At 35.4% G+C, this 24,854-nt stretch overlaps 1 protein-coding gene across 8 annotated transcripts in view; it reads left to right on the top strand.

Annotated features, from left to right (window-relative positions):
• Nucleotides 1–24,854, top strand: part of CDIN1 (CDAN1 interacting nuclease 1) — a 136,617-nt gene that overhangs the window by 6,597 nt on the left and 105,166 nt on the right. For 6 of the 8 annotated variants that reach the window (XR_005829118.1, XM_040602353.1, XM_040602357.1 and 3 more), the window contains exons 2-4: nt 18,457–18,502; nt 19,363–19,427; nt 22,658–22,718. Coding sequence is in view for 6 of the 8 variants with exons in the window: in XM_040602353.1 (XP_040458287.1) it covers nt 18,457–18,502; nt 19,363–19,427; nt 22,658–22,718 (172 nt within the window). In the remaining 2 variants the exon portion in view is untranslated. Of the gene's footprint in view, nt 1–1,448; nt 1,521–18,456; nt 18,503–19,362; nt 19,428–22,657; nt 22,719–24,854 lie in introns of those variants that run through there. The other 2 variants (XM_040602356.1, XM_040602358.1) reach the window with 2 other exon arrangements.

Raw genomic sequence — 24,854 nt, 5'->3', positions numbered from 1 at the left:
TAACCATTTTCCCTTCTAATATGGGAAGTGCTACCATATGGGAGTACACTTCATTTTATATAAAAAAATAATCACACAGAACAGGACTTATTACACTTGTGAAATTCATTTTGGCTGAGTAAAAGGAAAGCCTTTTTGGCCTTGAGGAATTTATACAAACCACTTAGAAGCCAATCCTATATCCTTTGAAGATTTGATGGTGAAATACAATGATTGGAGGGGCCTCTTAAAGCAGATGTGGAAATTAGTTTCCTATAATTTAAAAATGCGTTCTGTGTCTGTTACAGCTGTGTGTTGGGTACTTTTGTTTAATACAGAAGAAAAGAGAGAGAAAGAGAGGAAAAAAAAAGAAGAAAAATACAGAGAGAAAAGCAAAAAGAAAAAAGGACAGAAAAAAAAGACAAAAAGATAAATATAGACAAGAGGGAAAAGAGAAAATGCAAGCGGGAAAAAGGGACAAAAAGAAAAAAGGGGAGAAAAAAGAAAAGGAAAATAAAAACAGGAAAAGGGAGAGAAAGAAAGAGAAAGAAAAGGAGAAGAAGAGAAAGAAAAAGAGGAAGAAAAGCCTTTTATGTGGCAACGCTGGGGGAGTTCTCTTGGTAACAGTGTATATTACTGTGTTGCTTCACGAAGTTTAATTTAGTTGTACTTTTTGCCACTTCACAAATTCCATGGTTGTGATAATCACAAGCAGGATAAGCATATGAGTCTTGGTACTGTTTTTTGTAAGTATTTCATTCTAAAGCAAGCTTGGTGTCATCAGACAGACCAACAGATGTCTGTAGATTTAAGGGCCAGATTACAGTGGTTGTTAAGGAAGGATGAAGTGGAAGTTTTAACACTGACCATATGTGCATTTTAATTGACTTGTGGATTTTAAGATACCACTATATTCATGTTGTTTGTACTTAAGGACAATGATGATAAAAATGGTAATCTTGATTGTATTTCAGAAGCAGTTCCGTACTGTATCACTCTGAAGCCTGCAAACAAGTCTAGGCTAGAGTTTTATGAGCAGAGGGGATTTGCTATATCAGAAGGGAAAATATTTTATTCATGCGTTGTTTTTTGGACAATCATATTCTGGGCTATATTACAATGGCACAATAAATTGCTGAATACACTGTCTGCTGAATATGACCTCACCATGAAAAATTTGATGCATTAGAGTAGGAAAGGTTGGAATATATCAACCTTAGCTGACAAGGAACTTTGAATTTTGACCTAACACAGATGACCTTTGTGTGCAATAAAAGTGAGTTTAATCTCCAGGTCAAGGTTGAGGTGAACGGTAGGGCAATGTGGATTGGTTTGTGCTGGCTATGGCTGGATCACACCTAGCAAGCAAAGAAATCCAAGGTCTTTGCGTTTGAGAGTAACCAAATGCTTATTTACTTAAAGTTTACTCATATCTGTTACACCACCTTCAAAAACTGTGCTGTACTGTAGACAGCTAACTCTTCAGCAGCTTGAAGCTCAATGTTTCAGAATACATTCTGTTCCTATAGATCATTGAATAGGTAAGCTAAATAAAATTTCTCCTCTAGCATGTAGAAGAAAGACTGTCAAGTATATTGCTTTGCTATGAAAAGGGCAAAATCTAGCAGCTTTATTTCTTTGACAGCTAACCTGTCTTTGGAACATCGGAAGTTTATTCCTAAGTGGCTTATGCTTTTAGGAGGAACACAATTAAGAGAGCTCTGATATGTTTCACTAGGCAAATACAAAGAAAATGGGTCCTTTTGAGCACTCACTTGCTGTAAAAGGTATTTGATCAAAGAAGCTAAGTTACAAAATGTTTTGGAGGTTGTCTAGGTTACATAATAAAGACGTATAGATGAATTTAAATAAAAGATTGTTGTGTTTTATAGTAGTCAGAAACAAAATCTCTCTTTTTAACTGGCTGGTGTTCCAGGAGTGCTATTTTACTAACATACTAACGGTACATGCCCTGAATACTTTACACAGATAAGAGTGGTAGCGATGGTGCTGTGGGAAGGAGGGAGTTCTCTTTAAATCAGCCAGGAAAAAAAAAGTTTGAGACTGATGGAAAGAACCTCTACTCCTTTAATAGAGCCTGCAAAATATATTCTCCAGGACTGATCAGCTCTGAAGGCTCTAGAGGTTTGATGATTGGAATGGCAGGAAATCACGCTTTCAGGACATAACGAATTGACTAGGCCATCCATCATTTGTTAGCATGCGCTGAAACACTGGGTTTGTGTGCAGAGGTCTGTGATTTAGTAAATACTTGGGAGATGAATAGAGCTTACACACAAGGGAAGATATTGCTGTCCTTCAGCAGCCTTAGACACAGATCCCTGCTGAGAAGGCCGTCTGACAGCAGCTCATCAGTAACTGGCCTGTCACAGTCAGTGATGCCCACCAGCCATCCCCAGTATATTAAATGCATTTTTAATGTCTGCTTCAGTAGATTTAATGAAGAAAATTTAGTTTCCATACTCTGATCACTGCTTCCTCAAGTGTTTTAAAGCATGGAGTGAAGCACTTCCAAGAAAGGAACTGTTCTGATACCTGAAGGAGTTGATTGAAAATGAAAGTGAAACAGAATGCAAACAGGAGTGTTATTATCAAAACAGTTTCCTTAAAGCAAAACAAAAATGTTTAGAAAAAGCAGTGATCTTCTTAGAAAAAATCGACCCTCCTGCAGAGGGAATTTGTGCAGGAGGCTGTATGGCAGCAGAGATGCAGTGCTGGAAAAGGTGTATGCACAGTGGTTCTGTTTAGTGTGGCTGGGCTTGCCAAAAGGCATAATTGCATTTCCTAGCTTTCAGATGTCAGTACTTGTATCAGGTCATCATTCTGTCCAGCTTTCAGAGTCCTGAGAGGAGAGCAGTTATGAACGGAAGGAATTGAATAGATCATGTTTTTAATAACTAACAGAGATTTTGTTTTGAGTTTGGTGTTGCAAGGGATGCAGCTGGTGAAAATCATTGGTAGCATTCCATGGTAGTATTAAAGTGATGTAGGAAAAAAATTATAAGATACAATGGAAAATACAACTTCTGTTATTTTTATAACTTCGCAGGCTTATTGAGAGTTATTCAATACTGACATTCTGCTTATAAGGATTGTGCAGAATTATTTTTTTGACTTTGTAGCAAATGATAAGACCTTTTGCTGTCCATATATATAGATAAACTTCATAGTTGTAATTTCCTGGGAACTTTCAGGGAAAACTTTTGTTTACATACAGGCAAATATGCCAATTTTCATTTTCTAATGAGGTCCAGTGCTTATGATACTTACTCCAAGACAGCAAGACAAACAACTTGATTTTGTTGCAAACATCTATTTGAAACATTCACTTCTTGAGCTTTTTTCCCCTCAGGAATCCATTCTGTGTTCACAGAAGAGAAAGCGAGTGCCAAATGAGACCTATAAATTTGATTCTTGTATGTGTCAAAACAGTAATGTATTAAATGCATATTATTGTAAAAATTTAAGATGTATCCTAAACACTTACATTTTTATAACACATGACAATATTAAATAATACATTTTCTTGTTAGCATCTGTTTGCTGTCATTGTTGGCAGGACCTATGATTTATTACTTAAATTAATGACTACAACCATTTCGGTCCTGATACATGCCCTATAGCTTATCACATCACTTAATAAGATAACATATATGCTTCTATGAAAGTAATTTTTTAATTGTTTATCCCTTTAAGTTACTGGTGAAAATACCATACCTATTTGTACTGTGAAAGTCTCAGAAGTTTGTATTATACTTCAAACTGAGTGAAATAATAGTAAGGATTAATTTCTGTAAGAATATGGAATACGGTAACTGATCCTACTAAAACTGTCTTCTAAGACAAGCCTGATAAAGTATTGTAACAAAAAAACCACAACAGCATTGGAAGAGGAGTGGAAAAATACTGCTCTTGTTTTCTTCAGATCTGGTGATGGTTCAAAGCCTTGTTCATTTGTTTGTTTGACTAATAGATACCATACAAGTTTCAAACGCCCATTGGTGTGCTAAGATTTCACACTCTATCATTAGTTTTCAACTTGTGTTTCATGAAATCCTTGTTGTCCACAGACTTCAAATGAAGAATTCAAAATAAATGAACTTCTTGTCAGTGGGCTTAAATTTGCCAAACAGGAATCTGCACCTGTTCTGGGAAAAGATGTTTTGAACCCCTTAGGTTGAAAACTCCTGTTTTGTCAGCAACTAAAGCATTTTTACCTATTTTATTGTTTCTTTTCATACGAGTTTTTTTATAATTCTAATGTCCATAATGTTTCAAACGTGATAGTGATATGAATGGGTTGTTATCCCTTCCAGTGCACACTCCAGGATATCCAGTAGCCTGATTGATGACGATAGGCTCATTGCTTTATGCTGGAGAATTCTTGAACTTCAAGTCCCCTGCTTTATATCCTTCTCATCAGAGTAGGGTATTTAGGCAAGTGTTGCTGGCCATCCAAATTGGTAAAATGGCTTCAGGTCAGGATGTGGTGCTGAAGAGGACTTTATTGTTTGGGTGAATGTTCTCTATTTGCATATCTGTATCTAGGTCTGGAAGGTCTTGGAAGCATTTGAGAGCATTGATTCCCAGATACCTCCAGACGCTTCAACACTGAATAAAAATGTCCTGAGATAGCACATATTCTTCTTCCACAGAAAGCAGAATGTTGTCAAATATTTCTGTAAGACCTTTTTAATAACAAAGGTAGTCGCTTATGTAGTGCAGCCTGTCTGAAACTGTCTCAGAGACAACACAAAAACTATGACCAAAATGGAGGTAATACTCACTTCTGTGGCTGAATTAATACAAAGGGTCTTTTAGAGTTCCTCATTGTTAATTGAGGACCCAGGCAGCAATAAGGACACCATGTATCTTTACTTCCATTGGTGATTGGCTAGGACATGGCAGAACTTCTTAATCAATCCACTTTTGATTCTGGTAACATGCAGTTCTTTATTGCACTTCTTCTGTGGAATGCAGGTGTGCATTATAAGGCTACAGCTACTGCAAGTTATGATAACTAATATCAGGAGAGTTGGGTATAGGTTCCTACACATGAAACAGCTATTGAAAATTAGTGATTTACAGCATTAATATAAAATGCATGTTATCAGTGCAGCTGTCCTTCAGTTTTCAACACAGGTGAGCAATGTGTCTTCCTGGAAAAGTGCATTATCTTGGATACATAAAATATAAAAGATAAATAACTCATAAGTTAGTTTTTTGATTCTTCCAGAGCTTAAAAAGGAAGATGTACTTTGACCAGTTGGCAGGTACTTCAGCAGGCCAAGCAAATTCTGTTCCAAATACAGTGTTCAGTGACCTCATTCCAATGAGTTATTTGACACAGGAATATGTTTTCCATTATCCTATTATTAGAAACAGGGGAGTTTAATTATTAACCAAAAAGAGAAGTTGGACTATGGTTTTCTTATCTCATTTGTATTGTGTTCCTTTGACATCAGTGGTCAGAGAGAAAAAAAGGAAAATGGTCCTTTATAGATTAAATGCATGGTTTCAGCCTAGTATGTGTCTAGCCATATCTATCTGTTTGGTATGTCCTCTAAGTGTGGAGCATTTTTTTCCAAACAAATCCCATTGGTTGCCCAACAACTGTTACCCACAAGCTTGCTGCTTACTCTTTTTGTTTTAATTTACTATTTAGACAGAGACCTCACCAGTGACAAGCAATCATTCTCACACATTATTATTTCTGTGTTTTCGAGGTTTCTGAGTAGTGAATTTTGTCCATTTATCTGGGCATAGATGCTTGCTATTCTAACATTTTAAATGTCAGTAATTGAAAAATAATATTCATATGTTTCAGCTACTGGGTAGAAATTAATACATTTCTATGTAGAGATTTGGAGTGGTCAAAATGTATCACACGTTAATTGTTCACTTTCTTTTGTAATTCCTAGCTCTTTAGTCTCTGTCAAGGAGATGTCTCTCTCTGTCTCTATGGAACTTTGCATTAGTGGAACAGGATGTTTGCTGAAATAGCCGGTTAAAATTATTAAAATATGCACTGGAAAGCAACATGCTTAGTTTAATGTGCTTCTGAATATTAAATGCAAGTAAAATGGTATATAGACCTGGAGCCATTTGTTATATTTTAGTATATGAAGCAATAGCTGTGTAAACCTTAACCACGTAATTTTGCAAGTTCCACTTTATCATGTAGCTGTAAAAGGTAATCAAAATAAATCACGGAAGATGAAGAAATATTTTCTAGGGCTTTCTGTATGCTTTCAGAAGTGGTGCTTGATCCATGAAATTTTAGTAAGCATATTAAATAATACAATATGATGTGCAACGTGTCAGGTCTGATAAATTATTTTGTATAGGACATTTATACAACATATGGTGAGCTGCTATGTGAACAGCTTAATGACTAAATTATGTTAATCTTTCTTGCCATATTTACTTTTCATTTAAAAAAAGGCGTTTTCAAATTTTTATTTTACGTTTTTGATCATGGATAGATATAAGAAAGGTGTAGGTCATCTCCGAGAAGCCGTGACAGTGATCCAAGGTTCCTCAGCTGTGCAGTGTACATAACACAGATGTTGGGAGAGTCATCTGTCAGCTATGCCTCTCCTATGGAGTTAAAGTTCTAGGGGGAAAAGAATTCGACACAGTGCTGTCACTGTTACATTTTCACAATAGAAGAGCATGCAAATATTCAACCTCCTGCTTAGCAGTAGTGCCCTGTCTAATGTCTGTGCTGGTTAGAATAAAAAACTAGTGGGTGCATCTAGGGCTCATAGATCTGACAAAGGTCATGCTATGCTGGGCATTTGAATTGGAAATTGTCTGGACTTAGATTTTATAAAGCTCCCACTGTTGTCGGGGAAAATTTCAGCAGGGTTTTGTCCCTAGAGAGGCCTCTTAGGCCCTTTTCTGTCCTATGAATGAATTTAGATGTGAGGGTTTCTCCTGCCTTAAAACTGTTAAGTTCATTTTGCATACATCCCCAGAGAGAAAAACTGGCAGATGCTTTTGTCTTGGAAGTGTTTAAAAGAAAACTGCAGAACAGGAACAAGGGAGAGAAGGGGCCCTGTGTGGAGTCCCAGAACATTTTGGAAATGGCCAATATGCAGTTTTCATCAGTACTAAGGCGGGGCGCAATATGGTGCCTGTAGCTCACTAGGGAATATGAATGTTGATTAAGCATACTCGCAGGCTTTGAAATCCTGAAAGCAGTGTCAGAATAATGGATGTTGAGCAAATGTCAAGCATTTGTTAATTTCTCTGTTATTTGGAGTTTATCTACCATGATCAATCAAATAAACTAGTGCTTCTCTGTTGTGGCATGTGTCATTGATATGGTGATTAGGTGGCTAGAGAGGCCTTCTGCTTTTTTTTTTTTTTTTTTTTTTAATCCAGGTAACAGATTACATACGAACAGCCATAACTTTTAAGTTAAAGATTTGTTTGTGATTGGTTTAGTGGAAAATGGTGCATTAACAAAATACTTTGGGGTACTAAGCAAAAAAAGTATCTGCATATCTGATGCACTAAAAATTGCATTGGTGCAATTTTTTCCAGTTTTTGCCTTAAAGTTTTACTCTTATGGGGAAGGAAAAATAACTTCTAAATGAAAGTTGACAGAAGAAACTTTTACTTCCTCTTAAAAGCAGAAGTTTGAAAACAAAGGCTATTCACCCCAAATTAGTATCATTTTATGGCTTAGTAACCTTCTTCCCTCTAAATACTTTGGTTTCCATAAACTAGGTCTCCACATCCCTGTTTTTGACGGGGAAACATGTTCAGATGTCTTTTAGTTAGAAGTAAAGAGGATGACTCCTTGACTTTTATAAGAACATACGCTCTTTTATAAGAACTTATCATATGTATATTAAATGTGTTACAGACTTACATGCATAAGTGTAAACAGTCCAGTTCAGAATATTTTTCTCCTTCATCTTCTCTATTTCCACTGTTTCCTGATGTCCTAGTTCTGCCAATCTGCCACTCATAGAAGTTAGGTAACATACAAAGACCTGATATTTAAATGTGTAAAACAAATGGAAAATAATCTGAAGGAAAAAAAGGCTCTGTGGCCTTTGCTGCTTTACTATAATAGATGAAGATTTTAAAATGGCAGAGGATAGAGTTGGGATGTTTTGTGTGAAGCCTTTTTGAAAGCTGCCTGAAGGATGTTAGTCAAATTTCGCTGAATTCCAGTGTAGTTACCCCCTTCTCATGGATTTTTTTTTTATTGGTTTGGGTTTTTTGGGGGCACTGTTTTGTTTTGACAAAGTCTAGTCCTTATTTGGTTAATGTAAAGACAACAATGTATAATTTTTATTATATTTTTGACAACTCCCAGAAAGTTAAAGAATGTCAGTGAGTCATGCCATATCACTTGATGCATGTTGAGGTCATCTTTATTTTAACATAGAACAAATGTTTGATGTTGAACTAGTTTTCCTTCTTCCTTGGCTTCCACATTTACTTTCCAAGCCCTCCAGGCCCATTCTGCCAAGGCTGGTCAAATTTTGTGCTGAATGAAGGTGATGCTATATGGTTAACCTATTGACTGTTTACATCAGAGATGGTTCTGTTCAGTTGGTGCATGGAATGAGAGTTCTTCTTGAAACCCAACCTTTTCTGCAGCACTGCAGGAAGCAAAGTGTATGGTTATTTTATGGATTTTCAGAGCACTGCAAAGAACACCAAAAAATAAATCCTCTGGAAAGAGGAGTAAGGGAAAGGAAAATCCTGTTGGTAGGAGTAGAAAAGAAGGTTAGAGACATTTGAGGATAGAAAAATGTAACATTGTGATCACTTCTTGTCAGATGTTCCCTTCATATTGCCTGCCAGTTGTAGGTAGACAGCTTTTTAAAAAAGTATGCTGGAAAACTACTAGTAAAAAGAAGCAGCTGGATTTCCTCCTTAGTGTGTTCCTGACATGTTTCCAATGTGAAGTAAGTAGTGGAACTTAAAGTAGTTTATTCCCTCTATGGCACAGTAAGCCATACCCCTGGGGTTGAAAGTGGACTGTAAATACCTACATATATGGAACAGTAACTTACAGATACAAGGCAAAGCTCTCCACTGTCGGCTAGGTAGATAGACAAGAATTATTCTCTTTTTCTTGTCTTTTTTTTTGTTTTTTTTTCTAATTAGAAGTAGCTTTAAAATTACAAGCATTTAAATGATAGACACTGTTTAGGGCTTAAGACTGAAAATCTCAATGGGACTAGCTATAAATGGATTTATTTCTTGCCTTAAATCTATATTGTTCCCAAAATTGAAATTTGCTTAAAACTACTTTTCTGTACCATCCATGTTTGATAGAGATAAAATTCTTTAAATTATATCATGTATGGGAAACTTTAATGAGATCCTGACTTCTTTAAGGAATTAACAATTTTGATTAGATTACTGGAATCTTTTTTGACTTAAGGTGTTCACTTTTTACCCTGGAGATAGCTATGCAACAGTGTGTGTGCTTGACATGTGATGCATGCAAATGCTAAATACAGTAGCAGCATGAGGCAAGTGTCATTAACAGTAATTTATGTAATGAAAGCCACCTGGCTGTCTTCTTAATTAATTGCTTGTAAATAATAAATTTAAATATAGTTTATAGTTTTCTAAATTTGATTATATATTTTTAGGAGCAAATTGTTTAAGGGTGTTCGGGGATTTATTTAGTTTCAAATTGGCACAGATACGCTTTTTACATACAAGCTAATTTTTGATGTAAAATGAACAGTCTAATTAGCTTCAAATTGCCTTTCACTCATAAAAATAGTTTTCTAAAATTAAATGTAAACATCTAGTTTATACAGAACAATATAAGTTTAAAGAAAAGAAAGTATAATGTAGAATGATTTTCCCCTTTCTCCACAATCAGGAAATTTAAGACTGGAGTCTGAAAAACTTCTCTTGACAAGGTATTCTATAATCCAGTTGTTTTCTGTGAGAGGGAGGAGGGGAAGTAGCGTGATAGTTACCCAAAGAAAATGAGGAAGATAAACACATAATTAATGTAGCAAATATTTCTTTCTGGTATTAGGCTACTAAGTGAATGGGTCTTTTGATGTATGGACTTTGGTCCTACTAAGAGGGCAGATAGAAAAGGTGAGGGGTAAACCCCTGGTTTAAATTATAGCTTCTTTGCCTTAACTGCTTGTTGAGGTCCACTGCTTTTGCAGCTAGGAGCATCTTTCTTTGCACAACCATCATCAGATAACAACTTTTGTGTATTTTGTCTAAAACACACTGTATTAGTGTGCTGTAATACAGTACAGCATTTAGATTGTGGTACTAAGAGAAAGAGTTCAAACAACATGTTTTCTGTATAATCTTAGCTGAAGTAATTTGAAATAAAATGTGGATGATGTGCAGTTAAGTGCAAACAAGGTATTTGCAGAGGTTTCACTTTTTTTCTCCTCAGTCTCTGGTATGCTCCTCTATGCCTGTGCTTTGGGGTGTGTTCACTGATTCTTTCCTGGTTAAGAAACTTTTCTTCTTGCTAAGTAACTTGGACTAGTTGAGGACAAGGACATAGCAAAACATCTGCTTATGGTAGTCTCAAGCTTTGCTTTTTAAATTTAATTTTCTAAGAAATTTTCTTTGTAGAGTTAAAAGGAGAATTTAGAGAATACCAGGAGATGGAGATGTGAAGGACAAATACTAAGATTATCAAGGTGTATGTGGGAGGCAGACTTTATTTGACTCCTATCAGTTTCTTTTGTCAATGGACTCCCTGATTAGATGATCAAAGGGTACCAGTGAAATTCTGGTATGTGTAAGGAGAAAAGATTCCATAGTCGTTGAAGCCTAATGTCAGAATATTTGAGAGTTTTAATTTAATGTTTTAGTGCTGACATTGTATTTTTTAAGCCTCGTTGTGAATATATTTTGGTTCTGTATTGCACTGGGAAATAATTTTCAGCTTGAAAATTGAACCTTACAGAGTAGTTTTATGTTTTCATGGAAGAGACTACTTGAAACATCAGTTGAAGAGTATTTACTTACAGGCGTCTCTGTGTGGGCTTGGTATTTAAGTAGGTTTCAAACATACATGCAACAAGCACTGTGCTGTTTGACTCTGGAAAGAAAAAATATCAGAACAATATCTCAGGCAAATTACTATCTATTTTCTGTACTTGCTTACTAAGATAATAAGACCAAAAAGTAGTTTCTTTTCATTTGGAAATGCCACTCTTCTATTCCTGTGTTTTCAGAGTTCCATTTTTAACCTTAATATCTGCCAATTCACTGTTAAAGCATATTGTTGTTCTCATAAGCACGTATATATGTGAAAGGAAAAACAGCATCTTTATTTTGACTTCTCTTTCCATTTTGGGGGCTTGATCAGAAATACTTCATAATCATTTGAATATGGCACATTTTGAGTTACAGTTGTATTATTGCTGTTGAAAGTTAGATTTTTGTGATGTGGGTGAAAGGTTTAATTTATCTCTGTGAAGCGCTAGCATTGTTTTGGGATCATTGCCGGTATTGGTAATTTGTATTTACCTCTGCATTTTATTTTTTTCACGTCTGATACAGATTGTTCATAGTCTGCAGTTGTTTTCAAATATATTGGCTGTTACAACAGACACCAAAAAATGAGGTGTCTACAGAAAGAATTGGTACCCTGTTCTTAAAGGAACTTCTAAGTCTTTCTAAATGAAAAATCATTCAAACAGTATCTAATACTGGCAATTTTCCTCTGTCTGCTGCTAGAACTTATTGGCCAACTAGGTCAGACATTATTAAAGTTCAAGTGGCCCAGTGGGAAAAGTAATGGCCTTATGCTACTATGAATTTTAAATGCTGCCATTTCTATGTATTGCACCATCATCTGTTCTCGCACATCACTAAATTGTATAGAAGTTGTGGGACCAACCAGTGTCAAGGTCATAGAAGTGATGACTCTTCTCAAGTAGCCTTCTTGGAGCTTTGTCATACAGTTATTCTCATAACCCTGGCTATAGGCAGCAAAGTTGTATGCACATGCCTGCATTTAACCTTTTTATTGTCATTGGATAGTGTAAGCCTGCAATGCAGGATGTCTTTTTCCTCAGACTCTTTACTTTTGTTTTTTATTTTTGATCCTACCAAAGGTATGAAATTGACTTTGAGGCAAAGACATTTTTAGTAAGTGATTCATATTTAAATCTTTTGAGTTGAGTTGTTGTACAGTTTACTGAACTGGATGTCGGGTAATTTCAAAATTTAGTGCTATAGTTCTCCAGATTAGCTTGAATTTATCTTGATTTTAAGTGTGATGGTACTAACTCTGAAATAAGCATATCAGCAAGTACTTCTTGTCATATCTATGTCTATATATACCTATATATATATATATATATTTATTGAGGTTTTAGAATACAAATATATTTGTAATGGGAGTATTTCCCCAACAGCAATGTATTGGCTTTGTAGTTCCCAAAGTAGTAACTACTGACAATGTTTCATTGTATGGAAGGCTTCTTATGGAGACAAAAAACCCCATGGTTTTGTATCCCAGACTTGAACTGATGTAGCTGTAACATTGGAAGATAGCCATTTTACAGAAGTTACCACATTTTAATTAAAGACCTAGGCGCTTTTATGTCACTTAGTTACAACAACTCAAACTCATATATTGATTTAGACACATATATTCACACACACCTATATAGACATGTATATTGATTTAGCTTAAATTGGTAATTCAGTGATTTCTGATAAATAAGTGTTAGATTTGTGAATGATGAAGTACATTTGTACAGAGATAATACTCTGCTTTTTGACATTTTCCATTCAGAAAAGTGACCACAAGCATATTAAAACTTTAGGAAAGATTTTAATATTAAAAGCTGTGGTGAAGAGATAGTAAAGCCATAACTATTCTAGAGGTCAGTAAGTCTCCTTCCCTTGTTCCGTGTTCTTCAGTGCTTGGATGTATATAAGCCTAGCAGTTCTCAAGCTCTGGCAGGTCTTTGTTATTCCTGAGCCTTCCTGGATCCTCCTGTGGAACCATTCAGCCTGCTAAGAAGCCTTTTTCCCATCCCGACAGTCCTGACACATAGAAGAATTTCTGAGAATCCACCAGTTGTCACCTCCTCTTAGATGGGAAGTTCACTATCAGACTGGCTTTAGTTGATGTACAGGTATAACTGTAGTGCTTGTTAGCCTACATCCTGCAGTTCTGAGAGGCCACAGAGGCTTTACATATCCGTGCGTGTGTTATGCATTTGAACTGGTGCTGCTAGATCTATTTAAAATCCATTATTGACAGAGTTTGTAGAAATAAGAGCAGACTTCTTAGCATGTGATAAGCAGTATAGAAACATTGCTTTCTTTGGGAGTTCCTGTTCCAAAGTGTTCGCAATACAGAACATGAGATTTAAAAGGCTATTTGGGTTGGTTTCATGTCTTTGATAATCTAACAGGAGAAATGTATTTTAGACACATTCTGGAATTTCAGGATAGCTGTGAGGAGGATTCCCCTTCTACCCCCAGTCATTTAAATTTGTCAAATATATTTATTTATTTCCTCACATAGATTGTTAATCCAGCATGGAAGCACTATGCAATTCTAGCCCTAAGTTGTATGTATTACTTTTATCTTAAAGCTCAATATTTCATTGGAAAAAATATTTTTAAACTTACTATACATTAGAAGGGCAAGTCCTTTTCCAGTTATTAGAAATGAGAGCTCTTGCTATCTGCCTCAGAACATTTCATGGAGGGATATGAGTAACACTACATACTCACACTGGAGAACATGGGAGGAAAGACACAATTTCTCCCTCTTTCTGAATTCCTACAATAGCAAAGTGCAGTGTTGTATCTTCTTCCTAGAGAGGGTTTGACACTGCCCCATCAGGATTTTACATGTAACAGCTTCTGAATTTTGGAAATGCAGCTCCTGCCCCCACACTCAGATTTTTTTAACCGATGTATTTATCATCTTAATGAAATGGAGTGTTCCGTTTTGTGAAAAGGAAGCAATGAAGCAATGTTCTTTGTAGGTTTAATTAGTTTTAAAAAAATCAAGGCTATTCTATATATGTAATATACATTTATCTCTTGATGGACTTTGCTTTTCCCCTGCTTATCTCCACTTCTATGAATAGTTACTGGATTAAATACTGTAGTTCATATTTACTCATGATAATTTTTTGTACAGATGTCTCCAGACACTCTTCCTTTGTTCCATGGTAAAATACATGAAATATAAGCTGAATTTTTAGTTTTTCTAATTTAGGCAAAAAGTGTGGAGTTGAAGATGAGGGAAAGGAAACTTATTTCAAAATTAATAGATTAAACAAGTGGAGACTTGGCTTTGTACCTAAAATTTTACGTTTTCAGTAATCTCAGAAAATAAAAGTAGAAAAGTGTAAGTTGTATCTTATCCCTAAAGAATTATTTGCAAGGTCTGATGATACAATATTTGCAGAAGTTGTAATGTCTGGGTTTTCTCCTGGTGATACTGTAGTAAATAGCAAATATTAAGTTGGACAGCACCCCAAATCTTGGCTAGATCTGCAAGCATGCTTTGTTGAGAAGATGATCTGATCCAATTAAATTCTGTTCATCTTTACTAGCTGCTTCTTGGCCAGAGTTTTATATCAACTGTAGTTACAAAGCACTAATCTGCATCAGCATATTAGCTGTTACTACTTTATGAATACTCATTACAAACCAAAACATTTCTGAAGTACTCTCCAGGGATGATGGCATACCTTCTCTACCAAATTCTCAGATTCATTGGAAGAGGATCATCTAAATTTTATTCTTACATATTAAATGACCAAAAGGCATATTCTTTTTCCAGCACTAGACTTGCAGTCAACTTTTTAGCTTGATTGATCTCTAAGTTCTGAGAGATAATTTATCTCTTGTTCTGGTCTCACTTGGGCATGCTGTTCTAAATGCACGATTTGTATATTACAGATATATTTGATATCTGTAATACTTTTTTATTGTAAGGAAATGTTTGTGTCTATATCATTTGGAACCTAGAAATAACATGTTTTCTTTAAAAAATAAAAGTACTTTTCTTTTTCTTTTTTAAAGGGCATTTTGTAGCAGATTTTAGATTTCACAGTTTTCTCCCTAAATCCAGTTATGTATTGACAAGAGCACAGAGTGCATCAGGCATTCAGATGGAAGTATGCCACTGACATCAATGCAGAGTAACAAAAAGTAAATTGGTTCATTATGGATGCTGGTGTACAAGAAAAAGAGGATATTTGAAGAGTGAGGCTGGTTGCTTTGAACAGAGCTCTGGGAGTTAGATCCATGACCATCTGGAACTGTAGAAGAAAATATTTCCGTGAAAGTGGCTGCTACAGAACTTAGAGTAAAATTTGCTTGTTTTCCTGGAAAATAGATTTAGTTCTACAAGTTAGATAACAAGTTGATCTATTAATTATTTAAACTAGGTGATACTTGGAATTATGAGTTTATGGGTTTTTGTTTGTTTCAGAAAATCAGTGAATCTGCACCTCGGCTCTACAGTTGGTTCTTGACAAGAGAGCTTGCTCAACACAGATGTGTAAATATATCACTAGCCTTCTACTAAGCCATGAGGCTTACTATAAGGTGTATTCCATAAAAGGCAATAACACAGCACTGAAATGTTACTTTGAATAATAAATATTTTCAGTTATGATTTTTTTTTCCCGGATATCTCTGTTAAATTTGTCTGTTCATCTGTTGCTTTGGAATCCTATACAGAAGAATCAGAGGATGGATGGAGCCCTCGGAATTTGGCTGCTCTTGTAGAAGTAATGGTAACTTACATGGCAGTATCCCTGCTGTCATTATCAGCAGTTGTGATTGTGCTGTCTTGCAATGCAAATGCACATTCATGACTTCTGTCCCCTCTCCAAGTACAGTACTGTCATTTTCAGGGCCTTCCGAAACCATGATGTTTAAGTTTTCTGGCAATGGCATCTTGCAATAGATGCACCAGTTGTGTTTTGAGGAGCTGTTTCATTTTGCCAGGAAGCTGTAGCAATGGAATTGTAGCAAGGAGATGCTGAGTGGCAGATAAGTGGTTTTAGTGTTCAAGAGAGGAACTGCGTTAACCAAAAGTAACATGGAAGCAGCCATGTGAAGATATAAATCCAATTCTTCTGGGGGAGGAGAAAGATCCTCTGGTAGTAAGGCTTGAAATTCTTTGAATGATACTACTGACATAATTCTCTTTGTTACAGTCATAATGGTTTTGTACTGCAATCCAGTATATATCCAGTGTGTTCAGTTATTGGACTGAATTTTTTAGAAGTTCTAAATGATCTGAACAATTGGAAACTTAGGGGAGGAGTGTTGGACTAAACTGAAACAGAAAGGCAAAATCCAAGGACACCAAGGGAGAAAATGAAATGGACAAGAGTCAAGAGTGTGAAGAGAGGGATAATGGTCTTAATTTTTTTTTTATATGTCACTGGGTGTAGTAGAATAATGGTACAAGTAAGTACAGTAATTGTACTGGGAATGGCCTAAAAGTACAAAAATTGGTATATCAGTGCGAGAGAACTCAAACCAGAAACCCAGTTAAATGCTGTCCTTTTTTGATTTGGATTTTTCCACATCTTTTCTCTAAATTCAGTTGTACCATTATGACCATGTAAATCTGCCAGATAATAATAGTTATGTGGATAGCCATTAAGTGCCCATATATATACAACTTATTTCTAGCCTGCAGGGTTTTTTTTTAAATAAATCAACTTGAAATACCTTAGCTTTGCATGTGTATATAGCCTGTGTAAGTATATAATCTTAATTTCTTTCCTTTGTTCACCTTGTAATGATTACATGTTGAAGGTTGCCATAATTGGATGGTGCACCTTTTGGGGAGACATTGTAGTAGATGACTCCTGGTCTCTGTATCGAATGATGTATATTTAAGAATGTTTAAAATCTTGACTATATTGTAATTCATTTTTTTATACTTATTAACTTTATAAATCTGTATATTAGTTTATGTTGCTATGATTTTTCTACAGTTTTAACACTCAGTCAGTGAGTACGCAGGGTGGACATTCTCATATGTTAAATATTGGAGATCAAGGCTCAGCTTACTGCTGTCACACAGATGTTACGCTGGGCAGACAAGCCCAAAATACAGCATTATGGCAAAGATGCTGGAAGCACAGATATGGCTAAGTCAGCCTTGTAAGCTCTTTATATAGCACTGCATTAATCTAGTCATTTTGTTCCTAATGCTTCAACTGGTTGGTTTAGAGGTAACTTTTTTATGTTGTGCTGCATAGACATACTGTCTGCGTAAACCTGAACAAAAAAAAAAAGTCAAAAGTCATTCTGTGCCTCACCATTCCCTTTTGAAAATGGGAGTAAGACTTTCTTATCTTAAATTACTATTTCTGAGGTGTAGAAATTGCAAGAAGGGCTATTTAAGTATGAAGAGAACATTTACATTTAATGTAAATATGTATTAAATTCACATACAAGAAATTTGACAGAAGAGCAATACTTTAGACATTGCTGAATCTTTGAATGACCCATGCTATGCCTTAGTAGCTAAGTTCATGAAAGGAAAAATGTTAATTATTCATAATGCTTTGCTGTGCCATAAAACTCGATTTATTGAGAGTATAATTTGTTCAAGTTGCATGTAGTAGGAAAATATATCAGGAGTAATTAATTGTATTCAGGATGCGATGAGGTAGATATATCCACAGAGGACAATTGAAAACAGTAGCGGTGTGGTATTGATTGCCTTTCAGAGGGGGGAAAAAAATCTTGTCCCATTTTTAAATGTTAACAATTCAGAGAGAAAAATTCCCACTTGGGAAGAATGCTTTCCAGGTTGCTTCATTGCCAGGTGTTTGACATTGAGTGGAGCCTTAGATGAATGAAGCTTATGGCAGCTTTTGGAAATGACCGACTCCAGGGAATCTCAGCTTCCTGCTGTGAAAGTTTCTATTTTCAAAGCACATCAGTTTCAGTGGGAATGTTCCAGTGGTCCCATATGCTACTTCTGACAGGGGGAAGTTTTTAACCTGAATATGAGACAGCTACTGAAGAGGTTCCCTTGCTGCTAACAAAATGAATTTCAATATGTTGCCAATGAACAAGCGGCATGTTCCCAACTGCTGATGGAATTTAACTCCATCAATTATTAATGGAAATTTTGCTTTGTTTTCCTTCTTGCCTGTTCCCTTTTAACTACACTACCTGTTCCTGATAGGACTTTGCGCGTTCTGAAGCTGAAAAAGGAATCACCCAAACAATATGCTCGTTTGCTTTGAAACTCTTGCTATATTTTCCTCCCCTCCCTCGTACGCTCTCTCCTTGACCTAGCAGCAGGAAGCCTTTGTCTGAGGTGTTCATCTGGAACAACTTTTCCACACTTGTTTTCATGTTCTGTTAGATTACAGGGCAGCAGGCCTACCTTTGAAGCTCCCTTCTCTTTTGTTTCTTTGCAGTGCACTCCAGTAATTAACTTTGTCCTTCTTTTATTTGTTCCAGTCAATCGCAGTCCACTCTGCTGAGCATCTTCTCCCAGGAGTACCAGGTTAGAAGTTTTCTCTTTTGTGAGGGTTGACAGGTGCCTAATTGAATGATGAATGTCCCTTTATTTCTTTGTAATTGAACTGCCAGCTTTCTGATTGGTTTGGAGGATGTTCCTTTTTCCACATCAAGCACCGCCTGAGTCTCAGTGGATGGCTGCCAAGCCTACCCATCCATCTGTCTAATAACATCTAGCCTTTGCTTATTTGGTGGACCTGTAATAAATTATGCTAAACCATTATTATTCTGACAATAATAATTTCCCTGTGTTGCGTGGTTCCATGTGCTAAATGTTTGCTGACTTGCACTGTCAGTGCTGCTTTCCATTGCTGACAGAGATGATGATAAATGACCATTGCCGGAGTGGCAGAAGGCAAGAGAGGCAGAAAATGGAGTCATTTATCATGAGATGACAGGTGTCAGTCAAGTGGCAAGTCTCTATGGAATTACTTTTTGTAGTTTTTCAAATAAGTTGTTTTTAAGCAATGTTCTTCCTGGTTAAAAACGCCAATTGAATTGTAAAACTAGAGTGCACCAGACTTAGATGGAATTGAATTGAGGGAAAATTAATACAAAGGTTGAAAGAGAGAACAAGTTTTTCTTTGCCCTCTGCAGCCTTCAGTAAACTTATTTAGATTCAATTATTGTGACCTTATTGGCTTTTACATATATGGTACATTGCAGTACAGTCTGAAGACGTTCAATTCAATAGGTAGATTGAATGTCATTTCTGTGCAGAATCTAAAAACATAGTTCAGTTTATGTATCAAGGCGCAGACAAGGAACATGCGTTTGGGCAGTCATGATTTCTGTGTTTTGATCTGTGACACATTTGTAAGACTGTTTGGTTTTTTGTTTTTCTAGAAACAAATCAAAAGAACACATGCCAAGCATCACACTGCTGAAGCTATTGAAACTTATTACCAAAGGTATGACCTCCCCACTCCAGTTATCATCCAGAGTATCATCATAACTACTATTTGTTATGGCAGTTATGAGTACCATAGCTTCTTAACTTATGAAGCTAATTTTCTGTAAAAATAAATCAAGGTTTTGGGATGAGGAATATAGAACAGTTCACCTAAAATGTTTTTCAGTGAAAATGCAGAAATTTTTCAGCATTTGGCCAGTCTGATTAAGAAGGGCTCTAAGTCAGGATAAGCAAATATTTGTTACAGGGTATGTGATAGCATTTATTATAGCCTATAGTTTGTAATTATAGGATTTCTGTGTTAAGACTAATATTGATAACTTCCTTACAGCAAGGAAGTTTGTTCTGTTACAGTTGCTTGTACTTTTAAAACATTTATGATTATATTTTAAAAAGTTACATATTAATGTATTGCCAGGTAAAGCACTAATTTTTACATCACTCCTGTTTTATCAACAGAAATGTCAGAAACAGCGGTTAGGGGAGGACAAAAACCTTTATGGCGTTTTGCAGAATTTTACAATTGTTTGCATCTTAAGCTAATAAATTTTATTTGCTACACCTTATAGTTTGGCTGTTACTTCTTTAGGCTTTATTAAAAATACTGCAATGACATAATTGGGGCATGCTGATAACTGGTAAAGATGTGCAATTAAAATATTACTTTGTAGACTGACATATCTGAGGAGCTTACATGGCAATTGAGTTCATACTTGTGATTATCCATGTCTGATATTTATGCTTAATATTAATCTGTATGAATCAGAAAAATAAACAAAAAGCCTTCATTTCTAAACAATTAACTGTACTTCTGCACAAAACCTAAGCACAGATTATATCAGACACTGATTTAGAATATCAACTGTGAATTGTGCTGTTTTGGTGGTTTGATTTTCTTTTTTTAGTAGCCATATTGTTCTGTAGAAATTTGTACTGGATCACATTGCATTTTTCGTAGTGTTGATTCTTGTTTAGGAAGATTATTGGCTTAAAATTTTGTTGTGGTAATACCTGTGTATATACAATACTATGTTTATTTTTCACTAGCACAGTTTCAGTGAAGTGCCCTATGTTAATTGTAACTGTTCTGTAAATAACCCTTTTCTTAGAACATATGTAAATCATTTATATCACTTTTATGATGATTGTGTTGCTAGTTCCAACAACTTAAGCCTGAAACATGGGACCAAATTTTGCTTTATGCAAAGCAGCTGTTGTATTGGTGTCAGTAAGGTTGTAGGTGTGATTAAGTTTGGCTCACATCAGGTAGGAGGATTTGGTCTCCTGTCCCCTTCTGTACTGTCTGAAGTATGATGGCAGTACATAACTAATGAATTATGTATGAAGCTATACGGTGGTGGTAGGGAAAATCATTCTTTATGCTATTTCTGGGTATTTCATATTGCAAATGTATTAACATGGCCAAGTAAAATGCACATGTTTTAAAATCAGAGATGTTCTGGTTAATAGTTAGAAAACTCATCTCAAACCTGTTTTAGTAGATTTACTGTCTAGAATGTTTCATAAGCTACAGGGGCAGACTACGTGAGTCCAAAGCCAGTTTGAAATGCTTCAAGCATAAAGATGACAAACATGTCTTCTCCTCTACTCCTTTGTAGCATCCATTTTACCACTGTAAACCCTAGCCTGTGTGGTATGCTCCTTCCTATTCCCACTGACATACAAGCAAATAATTGTGCTCCTGTTGCTTTTCTAGGTATAGAAACTACCAGTTTTGGAAGGTAGTAATTTCCAGCAGTCCCTGTTGGGGGCACATAGAAGTACAGTTGAGTGGATAGTTTCTGCTGCTCTGCTGAGACTTATTGGTCCTAGATTTAGGCAAACATGAAGGCAAATTACAAGAAGGATCAGCAAGCTTTTCATAACAGTACTGCCATCAGCATGTGAGACCATAATAGAATTACCAGTAGCATTAGAAATTTCTGACAGAAAATTACTCCATTGTAAGCTGTAGCTTTGCTGTTTGATCAACTAAATGCATGTTTTAGAACATTAATCTCAAGTAAATCTTCCTGGTTAGGTATCTTGTTTATGATCTCTCCTTTTTTCTTCTGTTATAAATTTTCAATGCTTTAATGTACACGAGGCATCTTGTTTTGTGGGTTTTATGTGGAGTTGAAGTAGGTTACAGCAAAAAGTTTTTATCGTTTCCTTTATTCATTAAGCCTCAGAATAACTTGCAGACAAAAAGCCCTCTAATCTCTGCGAAGAGTTTTATGTAAAGGTGTTACACCCATTCCACAGAAAGGTAAAATGATGAAGAATTTTAATGTCTGTGACTAATGAGCAGAAGAGTGGCTTCTGATTGATATGTAATGGTAGAGCTGGAGAGGCTGTGGCCTTCTAATGATGTCAGTAACAATGTGCTATACGAATCAGATACAATAGATGAGCAAGTTCAAATGTTGGTAACTGTTGTTCTTTTCCACATGGCTGCAAAGCACAAAGTGGCTTCCAGTAACACAGCTTCAAGTTCTGACAACAGGATTTAGCCATTATTGAAGTGTAAACATCAAACAGTGAAAGTAACAGAAGTCAGGAAAGTGATACTGTATGAAGCAATGGTCAGAAACATCGATGTGAATCCATATTGGTCTAATGCCCTTAACCAGAAACATTAAGCCTTTGCCATTGATAGGATAATGAGTTTTTATCACCTTTTATTGGATCCCAAATATCTCTTTTTTTTATTTTCTTTTTGGAATATTGATTGTTAGACTCTGATTTCACTAAAGTAAGCCTTTAGTATTTAAACTACAGCACAGTTGATAAAATCTGGATTAAATCCGAGAATTTATGTTTTTATGCATAGTATTGAATTGTACAGTACATCTTCAAAGTTGAAGGTCATGTGGAAGCCAAAGTCTTCACTGTGAATAACAGAGGTTTATTTGTCTGAGATGCATCTTTAAATTGTACAGGTATAATTTATTTGTATGTCATTAAGCCAATTTTTTTTTATTATTTCTTGATTTATTGTGTTTTTTACCAGTGACTTAATTAAGATTGATATAGCTTGCAGATGAGTAGGAGACAACCCTGGAGAGTTAGTGATTGTTTAAAATATGTATTTCTTAAAAGATTTCCCATTAAATACTCTGTACTGGGGTATTTTCCCCCAAATGAAAGAGGTTCACAAGGGATACTGTCATGTATAAACTGGCCTTTTCTTGGCACTGCAGAATTACCTGGCTTTGTCTTGTCTAGGTACCTGAATGGGGTGATGAAAAATGCAGCTGCCCCTGTGTTACTGGAGCTGGCCAATGAGGTAATCATCTTTATTTTTTTCTTTAATCTTCCAGTGTAAAACCTAAGGGGCATATCTATGGTGACTTTAGTGAGAAATGTAATTAACCTAAAAAAATGGTTTCAAGGCACATTAGACATTTAAAATGGTTCCCTAGTCTGTTAGTACTTACAATAATTAGACAAAAAGCCCCATTTATTAATAAATCAGTTAATGTAATTAGTCTCTTAACTTCAAGGCAAATGTGTAAGAATCTCTTGAATTTGTATTTTGCTGGAAATTTCAAACAGATCATAGGTTTTAATGCACAAACTTACTAAAAATTCCCACATTGATTCAATGGAGTTGCATCAGTTTTACTTGTATTTGATTCCTTGTTTTCAATTAAAAAACATATTCTAGGACTTTATTATTTATTTTAAATAATAGGAAGGGTTAAAACAGTTAATTTTCCAAACTCTGTTTATTTCTGTTCATACAGATTAGAGGATGGCTAATGATAACTGCTTAATATAAAGCCATTAAGCAGAATAAATTCCTCAGTATAGCCATTTCCTAGAAAAGCCGGTGTACAAAAAGTTCAGTATGGTTGCCATTAAAGTCTTGACAAATTTATTGATGCTGTTTATTAACTAGAATATGAATCTGCCTTGGGATGCAAGTTGTTATTTGCATTAAAAACTGCTCTCTAAAGCGCTTAAAGAAGATGTAAGAAGTTTGAAAGAGTGGCAGTGAGCTTCCTAGAAAAAAAATTGATGAAATATCTACCCCTTAAACTCTAAAATATTTATTTACAATAATAATAACAATACAATAGCTGATACTCCTTGGAACTGCTTATGCAACCCTCAAAGGGATAGAATGAAATGTGTGCTGTTTTGTGTTGCATTTTAATAGAAAATGTAAGAAGGAGGCAGAAAATGAGTGTTTGCGTTAAAAATGATATGGCACTCTGAACATTAAGTGTTGCAATAGCAGCGAGTTCTACATGTTACATTAGTAAGAAAGAATGGTTTCTCTCATGTACATTGCTGCAGCCAGCAAATGAGCGATTACCTATCAATTACTAGAAGGTTTTAATGGTCTGTGAAGTGTCCACATATCCTGATCATACAGCCAGCATAGAATAAAGGATTTATTTCATATTAGTGGTAATGTGTAGCTTCTTACGGTTTCTGGAAAAGGCAAGTCTTAAAGTGCTGAGAATAGAATATACTTTACATAAATAAGTACAATCTTCTTAACAATTTAGGTAAACAACCTCATTCATGATATATATCCACCCATATTATATGGGAACTGTCATAAAAATATTTCAAGCACAAAGTAATATATCTGTTACTGGTTCTTTGTATATTTTTTCCCATTGATTTAGAGATGATGCATATAATTTCTGACTCTAGTGAGCATATCTTTGTTTATATTACACTAATGCATTTTTGCAATTCAGATACCTGAAAGATCAAAGATACCTGCAGTTCAGAAATAAATAAAAATTAAATCTAAGAGAAAGGGGAGATACACAAAGAACTTACCTGCTTCTGATTTTGTAGTATAAGAAACGCAATGCATTTTGTGACTGCTGCCTAATGCATTAGGGAAATGTGGCAATAACCAGCACCAGATTACTGCTTCCAAACAATCAAGCTGCCATTTTTATATGGTAGTTAATATTTAAATGACATACTCTTGCATCTGCTGACAATTGATGTAATGGTAATACTTTATGAGTCAATATATATTTAATCAGTGGAAACTGTAAAAATTGATGAGAAATATATAACATAGGTGCATTACACTGTGTAGCAGCTCTGTTAAATAGGAAAAGCTCCATATTATTATCTTTTGGGTTTGTTTTTTTTGAGGGTTTGTGAAACTACTTTTATCTCATTTATTTAAAAAAAAAATTATTTGCCAGCTTCTTCATGTTGTATATGTAGTGCAAAAGGACTAAAATAAATCTCATTTTTGTTAGGTAGGAATAATAAAATTAGTCACTGTTCTCTTCATACAAATATTTTCAAGTGAGATTTGAAGCACTATGAATTTTACTTACATGCTAAATTCTGACATGAAGCATGATGGCCCTATTTCAAAGAAAGATGGACACATGATTAATATGAAAATTAGGGAGATGCAAGTACCTGAACTAATAAG

The sequence above is a fragment of the Falco naumanni genome, chromosome 7 (assembly GCF_017639655.2).
Source record: "Falco naumanni isolate bFalNau1 chromosome 7, bFalNau1.pat, whole genome shotgun sequence".
NCBI classification, from domain to species: Eukaryota; Metazoa; Chordata; class Aves; order Falconiformes; family Falconidae; genus Falco; species Falco naumanni.
This window is presented reverse-complemented; position numbering and strand designations above follow the sequence as displayed.